Genomic DNA, 8,605 nt, shown 5'->3' on the forward strand with positions numbered 1-8,605 from the left:
ATTTCATCTTTAGTTATTACTTAATCAACCAAGAACAAAAAAAACTTAGTGCAGACTCAAAGAATATGGACTGTAAATATAACGTGGTATGATGGTAAAACATTGACTTTAGAGGAAGCCTGTTTTTTTTTGGTTTGTGTTCAACTCCTAAAAAAAATAAGAAAATGTAAGGGGTGAAATTGGTTTTGGATGAATGGATCATAAACATTGCAAAGACTAACACACCTACGTTCTATGTCGAAATTGGTGCAACCCCAAAGAATATGGACCATAAATATAACATGGTACGGAAGTGCCTTGTTAAGAACCCTAATTTTTGGTTTGGGTTGAACCAGAAAGAAGAAGAAAAAAGGAGGGTGAAATTGGTTTTCGAGAAATAGATCATAAACATTGCAAAGGCTAACACACTTATGTTCCTTCAATTCAGAAAGGCTATTGGCACGTGGGTTGTCATGAAATGTTGAATTCCTTTTTATATTGGAAATGCTATCAATTTTATGTTTAGGATCATTTTATGCCACTCATTTTTTTTTACCTTCTATCAGTTCAATATAGGAAATTTACTCATTGGTGGGAGACAACTGGTAAGTTATGCGAACCTACGACTTGCTTCTTTTATCGTTGTGATGGACAGGTTTGAAGCACTCCTTATTGTGTTCTAAGATAAACGTATCGATGGTTTCAGGGTTATGTGCTAATAAGTGTGCACCAATGGTATTCACCTCTCTTTTGGCGCCTCCAGTGTTATGTCTTGGTGCTTATATTTGCAAAACAATTGTGCAACATTAGTATTATTTTGTTGTTCTATAAAAAATGAAGGGTTGGATTTGTAGAAGCAACATAAATGAATCCGCTGAACTCCTCCGTTAGGGTTACAATAATAATGGTCCCATTTTGATTAGGAGACCTAAATGGTTAATGTAAATATGCAATTTGTTATGCTTTCAAATCAGTTGGGCTCTTATGCATGTGAGTTATACATGTAATAACTTGCTCAGTTACAATGTAATGTGAAAATTGTAATGGTTGAAAGATTTCCTTCATCGTTGTAACTTGTGAGCTCAGTTATCAGTTAAAGAACTTCTAATTCTTCTTCATTTTCGGTTTGGAAGTGGTTTGTCATTTACATGGAAGTAAAGTTTATGTTTTAAAAAATATAAACGCCAACAAAACATGAATATAATGTAGAATATAACATTACTTTTGTTCGCGTAAAAATATTTTACCTTTAAATAGTTTTTTTTGTTGAGACCTTTAAATAGGTTGGAATTCATGCCATATAATTGTTCTATCGTCAATTTTCTTTACTCTTCATATACTTCAAACGTTTTATAGAATTTATCTAAATGACTATTCATAAGACTTTCTTCCTATTTCGAGTTCCTATTATTTTCGCCGTGTCGGAGGCACGGGTTAATACCTAGTTAGTTCATAAATCATAAACCATATAAAGAATATCAACTAACTATAGAAGTTAGAGAGCAAAATCAACCCATAAACATATATTATATCAAATATAGAAGTTAGAGAACAAAATTAGTCCATAAACCCAAAACCCTATAAATAATATTAACTAACTATAAAAGTTAGAGAGCAAAATCAACCCATAAACCTATATTATATCATTTATAAATATGATTCAACCATTAGATACACAACGCAACTAATTATATATATTAGAGAGAAAAAAAAAATAGAGAACTAAAGATGAAAAACAAGTATTAAGTTGTTTAGAGAGAGAAAAAGAAGAAAAACTACTTCTAGAGAGAGAAACTTACTTGGATGGATTGAACGGAGGTTGTGGAGCTTCAAATCTTTGTAGAAGTTCAAAGATTTAGCAAGAAGTAGTAGAGATAAATAAGGGGGCGGCTGGATTTGGTAATAAATTAAAACCCTAAGTTTTTTACTTGGGTTTAAAAAAAAAAAAAATACCTGCTGTGTGGCCAAGTTAGTCGGCGCCTAGCCGACTCGGCCCTATTCGGCTTCCAGGCGCCGGCTAACTCGGCTGCTGAAATCGACTAGGACTCTGAGTCCTAGTCGATCGGCAGCTTGCCGAGTAGCATGTAAGCGGCGACTAGGCGCCGCTTTATAAAGCATAAAATCGCGTCGAGCTTATAACGAGTTGTTCGAGCTTGACTCGAAGATCAACGAGCACGAACTTAACACGAGCCCGAAATCATGTTCGTTTATATTAACGAGCCGAGCTTGATCATTCTTTATTGTATCACGAGCTACTCGTGAACAACTCATTTGACATATTATGTATAATAATGTAGTACATAATTATGTATTTGTATTAAAACTTGTACATGAAATACCAACCATCAAAAGATTATTGGAATGTGAATCATTAATCATTATTGTTTATGTGCCCAATGAACATTGAAGTATTTTGAAATTTAGGAAGTTGTTTTAATTTGAAATATTATAACAAATGAGCTTAAACAATGCGAGCTCGAGCTCTTTGAAACATAAACGAGTCGAGCTCAAGAAAGTGGACATTTACTCGACCGAGCTCGAGCTCGAGCTCGAGCAAACAGTCAAAGATACTAGCCGAGCTTGAACATCTTACTACTTGCATCGGCTCGGCTCGGCTCGCCCTTATTGGGGTTTGCTCTTAGGGTGAATTAGTTGGTCAAATATGAGGGCTAAATTAACCAATTGTTTACATATGGGGGGCCTTGAACGAAATTAGCCCATTATATTATAAATGTTATGGATATATTAGCTGCCCATATTAGTTTCCTTAATAACTAAGGCAAAGTGTCACCATGATGTGTATCCCATGCAGGTTAGTTAGTTGAGTCATGAGACTTTGGAGCATGAGGTGCCTAGAGCATAAGTCTTTGCTCCCTATGTTCTCCACCTCATTTGCCAACGTGGTAACCATTTCTTTTTGACTATAAATACACATTGGTTCCTTAGTTGTTGTATGGGTGTGTGGAAGTTATGTGTATACAAAGAGAATTACTTTTACCATAGTATTACAGTAAAGTGTTTATCAAATCTTGAGAAATAAAGTGGGATTGATTTCTTTCATTCTTAGTTAGCTTGGGTAACTACTAGAGAAATAAATTACCAACATAGTTACATTAATAAAGGATTTTTTTTCTTTCCACAAAAAAAAAAAAGTCACCCAGAGGCCAGAACCCTCATTTTTTTCTCTTTTCAGCCCGGACTCCATAAGTTCACTGTTGGTGGGGCGGGGCCAATTAGCAGACCACCCCAGCAGCTAGGAATAGTTGTGTTAGTTTTTCAAATGGATAGGGTTACTTCGGTAAAAGCAGCCAGGTTTTTTTTAGAGTTAATTCCTATATGGCCCCCTATTTTGTGACCAGCTTCCTTTATGACCCCCTTTTTTTTGTAAATTCAAATATGGCCCCCTATTTTCAAGTAAATGTCATTACTACCCTTCTTAATTTTAAATTTAAAAAACATTATTTCCACCTCACCCCTCTCTCTCTCTCCATCTCATCTCTCTCTACAACTCACCCCTCTTTATCTCTCCAATTCACCTCTCTCTCTCTTTCCAACTCACCTCTCTCTCTTCCAACTCACCTCTCTCTCTCTCTCCAACTCACATTCATCTTCTCCGATTAAGGTCGCCGGCCGGGAAATTTTCCGGCCGGCGACCTCCAAAAAAAAAAAACCTCTCATCTCTCTCTCTCTCTCTCTCTAAAAACTCCGGCGAAGGGGGGTTTTCCTTCGCCGGAGCCGTGAACAGACCAGATCGGTCTGTTCACGGCTCCGGCAAAGGGAAACCCCCTTCGCCGGAGTTTTTAGAGAGAGATGAGAGGAAATATTTTTTTTTTAAGGTCGCCGGCCGGCGACCTTAATCGGAGAAGATGAAGGTGAGTTAGAGAGAGAGAGAGGTGAGTTGGAAGAAAGAGAGGTGAGTTGGAAAGAGAGAGAGGTGAATTGGAGAGAGAGAGAGAGGTGAGTTGTAGAGAGAGATGAGGTGGAGAGAGAGAGAGGGGTGAGGTGGAAATAATGTTTTTTAAATGTTTTAAATTTAAAATTAAGAAGGGTAGTAATGACATTTACTTGAAAATAGGGGGTCATATTTGAATTTACGAAAAAAAGGGGGTCATAAAGGAAGCTGGTCACAAAGTAGGGGGCCATATAGGAATTAACTCTTTTTTTTTATTACTTTTTTATTTAATTGTTGAACAAGGAAGAACTAGAGAGAGAAAGAGCCGTGAGTTTAAGTTGCGAAGTTCTGGAATCCAAGAGAGAGAGATTCAGGCTTGGGTATCTACTGTCTAAGTAACTAAGGTAAGTAATGTTTCTTTAAGCATTATTATGCCTATAATTTACATTTTGCCCTAATAATTGTGTACAATTTGTTCTTATACTTGTCAATTTGTTCATTCTGCCCACAATCAAAATCATTAGAAGAACTAGTAAAGAACCACTCAATTGTTAAGTTAGTATCATAAATCCAAATTCCTCAATCTTTCCTGTTCCAGAGTAATTATTTGAACCCAGATTTGATACTACAGAAGTGTGCCCTAAAATCCCTTCTAATCTCTATGTTTCAATCTGTATATCTTGTACGATAGTCTAGTTTTCGAGATCATTGTTAATGGCATCTAGTTCGAACTCAAACTAATCAATTTTTTCCTGGTTTTATTTGTTTCTAGGTCTAAAAGGTTACTAATCGAAGATGGTTCACCAATCTACAATGGATCTTCCTTCAAAAGTAGGGTTTAACTTTGATTTGTGTGTTAGAAACGAAATGCTCTTGAAGAAAGGTGTTCATCCACCTTCTTACCGTAAGACTGGAACTACAATCGTAGGTCTGGTTTTCAAGGTAAGTTTTCTTTTTTAACTTGTTTTGTTCGTTAATTTGTGTTTACCTTTTGCATCGGATTCGAATAGGAGCTCTCTGAGCTAATGTTTGTATTGTGAACTAATATTACCTACAACTTTTTGAATCATACTTGCGTCCTCTTAATGTGCTAGAAATCAATTTTTCTTTTAATGGTTTATGAAAGGTTAGGTTTGTTTTTGTAAGTTTAAGTGATGAACTATGAACTTACTTTTCATAGACATCAAAAGATGACACTTATTGATGGCTCCAGAATATATGTGTAGCGCCATAAGTTAGATTAGTGGATTTACCTTCTTCGGTTTTGTGATTGTTAATCGTCGGTTTTATGATGACGGGTGTTTCTTGGGTCAGTTAGGGCTCTTGGTTGAGAGTCTGACTCTTGCGACTATGGGAAGAAAATTAGACAAGTAGTTTCTTGGGTTCGTGATGATGCATAAGCTGCTGTGGTGGAACACGTTTCCAAGTAGGAATTTGTGCATAGTAAGTCCACAATTTGAATGTCATTATTAGGGAAATATTGATAAAACGGAGAAGAAAAAAGATATATAATGGGGTTATTGAATGGTTATTACAAAAGATTAATACAACTGATTCATATATGGATCACCTATACTACAAAAGAATGAGCTTCCACAAATACAACCTGAAGGTATCTATGTAACTTAAAGAGAGAACAAATGACATACTGCTAGCAGAATCATGTCAATAACATAAAGGTCTGGCAATGTCATGCATTTCGTTGTGTTTTCCTGAACAACCGGCACTAGGCTCAATCCCATGAATAGATAGTATCTATGTTTAAAAAAGTGTTTTCCTGTTCTTACACCTCAATGCAGTTTTCTTTGACAATGTGTGGTGGTGCCTCGAAGTGGTAAAGAGGTTTAGCTTCAATTTCATATATTTTGATGTAGTAATAGTATTTTACTATTTTATTCTATAATATATTTTTTTGAATTTGTTTATAGGACTCCAGAAAATTAGTTTTTTAAACAGTAACAAGTTAAAGGATATAAATGTGTTTGTCATTTCTACCCTTTTAACTACCTCTAGAAGTTAAAGAAAACATAGGAAGTCACAATAAAACCTAGGCGTAAATGCGGTACACCTATACTTCGACTCGAGGCGTCTGCACCGCTGTGCATCTTATGTGCCTATCTAGACATTGTCTTAGTATGTAAAACATTTGTGCAGTGTTACTCTTTGATGATGCTTAAAGTATATAAAGATGTTATACACTTAAGCCTTAAAGTCAAAGAACGCAGTAGAAGCTTGTGACTGTTGCCTTTTCAGAAATGTTTCAAGGTGTGAAACAGACTTCCAATTTAGTTTTAACTTCTCTGTACACTCGTTTATTTGACTTATTGCAAATCATTTGTTATACTGATGCGCAGGAATACATTTGTATGTGCTGTCTCTCTTTCTGGATAACCATTTACCTTTGTATTAGTCATACGAAAAATTCTTTAGAACATATAATGGTCTTATTGTGTTTGAATCTTCCTGAGAAAGTAGATAAAAAGAACTCTCTCGGAACTAATGTTTTTGGTATTCTATTTTCTAGTACTATGTGACAAGTATTCTTAGTAAAATTTAAGCTGTACTTATTAAGTCTTGTCCTGATTGGGTTGTGCAATGCTGGGCACTGATCATGTGTATATGATGATAAGTAGCTCATCGTTTGACTGTGTTCTTGAAGTTTCAATTATTTATGCCCATATTTTCTGAACTTTTTTTTTCAGGATGGTGTTATTCTTGGGGCAGATACGAGGGCTACTGAAGGTCCCATTGTCTGCGACAAAAATTGTGAGAAAATTCACTACATGGCTCCAAACATTTATTGTTGTGGAGCAGGAACTGCTGCTGATACAGAAGCGGTGACAGGTACTCCCTCTGTCTCTAATGTTGTCCCAGGTCCTCACCATGTGGCAGCAACTACATTGAAAGAAAATGCGCTCTCTGGCTCCAAGCTATTCATGTTCAGTATGAAAAACAATATTTTCTTTTTAGCTATGACCTTCTCAAAAGTGCTTCTTTTTCAGACATGGTCAGCTCCCAACTCGAGCTACACCGACATGCAACTGGCCGCGAATCAAGGGTTGTAACAGCTCTTACGCTTCTAAAGTCTCACCTTTTCAAGTAAGTTTTAGTGTTTACTGGGTTTTTGACCGACGATCTTGGCAAAGTATTTAAGCAAAAACATGGATAATACTGAACATTTGAAATTCTGAACTCTTGTCCAGATACCAAGGTCATGTAAGTGCTGCTTTGGTGCTCGGAGGAGTTGATGTAACTGGACCTCATTTGCATACTGTGAGTTAAACTACTTAAAACAAATATTGAGAAGTCAATTTGGTCGAATATCTTATTTTATCAAACATGTTAGATATTCTGAGCTAAATTGTCTTATCCTTCTGTGTAGATCTATCCTCATGGTTCCACTGATACTCTTCCATATGCGACAATGGGTTCTGGTTCATTGGCTGCTATGGCAATGTTCGAATCAAAGTACAAGGAAGGCCTAACAGTAAGTTGGCTAGCTGCTATTTGGTTATGCACTTGTCTTAACTCTAGACGACTGCATTTGCTGCTAATTCTGACTTTACACTATCTCTCACTTATTACCACATGATCGATATCTATCGTTCTTTTTCTTTCTGCATCCTTACTGTTTGACATGCACGAGATCTTAAATAGTATTTGATAATTAGTACAGTGAAGTACTCACTGTTGGTCTTTGGTTTGCAAAGAAAAATTAGAAATTTGGTTTTTAGTACTTGCTTTTAGAATGACCTCTATTAGTTTGGAGTCCGATGTTTTTTACTGTTTTCTTGCAGAGGGAAGAAGGTATTAAACTTGTAAGTGAGGCTATCTGCTCAGGTATCTTCAATGATCTCGGAAGTGGTAGCAACGTTGATGTCTGTGTGATAACCAAGGTATGTATGTCGATCTCCTACTCAATGAAAACTTGACTTGGCACACAGTCATCTGATTAATGCTTGCTATTTCAGGGAGGGAAGGAGTACCTGAGGAATCATCTCTCTCCAAACCCTCGTACTTACACAAGTTCGAAGGGATACTCCTTTACGAAGGGTCAGACTGGTTAGTAACTTATCACCACATTATCTGTCGCTTCTTGTTTATCTGTCGCTTCTTGTTTATCTGTCGCTTCTTGTTTTTTCATTTCAGAACAGTAGTGACTTCTGTTGTTCTTCTAGTTTACTTGATTTGTGTGGAGTGTGGGTATTAAGTAGTGGAGTTGATTTAACTATCTATTCAACTTAAAAATGGTTCTACTTAAATCTCATATATGATGTGGTCAATTCTATTTGAGACTGAAATCTTGAAGTCCTTTGAGTGGACTATCCCCACAGCTCAGTAGAACTTTAGGGATTGAGGGTCAAGGACAGCCCATTCATAGGTTTAAGATTTCAAAATACTTGACTTAAGTTTTAGAAGGGTTAGATTGTCTAATTGGGTTTTGATTTTATGTTTGCAGAGGTTCTCTCAACTACGGTAAAGCTGTTGAAAGAGAGAGAGGTTGTGGTTGAAGGAGGCGACGCTATGGAAGAGTGAATCTTGCCTTTTCATATGAGAAACCATTTGATAAGCGTGGAATCGGGATTTAATGTTTAGGGGGTTTATGAAGTAGTTATAAATACTTTATTCACGATTCCAATATTTGCAAAAGATAATTTCAGGATAAATATTTTTCTGTTTGGTTGGTTGCTTCATTATCGGAGCTATTTCCCAATAACTAAATCTTGAGAACAA

The 8,605-nt window shown here is 36.3% G+C and overlaps 1 protein-coding gene across 1 annotated transcript; it reads left to right on the forward strand.

Annotated features, from left to right (window-relative positions):
- The first annotated feature begins 4,187 nt into the window (after window positions 1-4,187).
- On the forward strand, window positions 4,188-8,605 carry LOC147538888 (proteasome subunit beta type-7-A-like). The gene is made up of 9 exons (XM_086640046.1): window positions 4,188-4,274; window positions 4,644-4,813; window positions 6,574-6,715; window positions 6,874-6,970; window positions 7,075-7,144; window positions 7,254-7,358; window positions 7,669-7,767; window positions 7,843-7,933; window positions 8,331-8,605. Exons 2-9 carry the CDS (start codon window positions 4,667-4,669, stop codon window positions 8,405-8,407), a joined length of 828 nt encoding a protein of 275 aa, XP_086496172.1. The 5' UTR covers window positions 4,188-4,274; window positions 4,644-4,666; the 3' UTR covers window positions 8,408-8,605.

Source organism: Eschscholzia californica, unplaced genomic scaffold, assembly GCF_041429995.1.
Source record: "Eschscholzia californica isolate CP2 unplaced genomic scaffold, dmEscCali1.0.p SCAF_5, whole genome shotgun sequence".
NCBI classification, from domain to species: Eukaryota; Viridiplantae; Streptophyta; class Magnoliopsida; order Ranunculales; family Papaveraceae; genus Eschscholzia; species Eschscholzia californica.

Excerpts from the sequence above, each read along its gene's own strand:
- LOC147538888 (XM_086640046.1), top strand. The coding sequence starts at position 4,667 with ATGGTTCACCAATCTACAATGGATCTTCCTTCAAAAGTAGGGTTTAAC. Across the intron at positions 4,814-6,573 it reads TCGTAGGTCTGGTTTTCAAG|GATGGTGTTATTCTTGGGGC; the intron begins GTAAGTTTTCTT and ends TTTTTTTTTCAG. Across the intron at positions 7,768-7,842 it reads ATGTCTGTGTGATAACCAAG|GGAGGGAAGGAGTACCTGAG; the intron begins GTATGTATGTCG and ends TTGCTATTTCAG.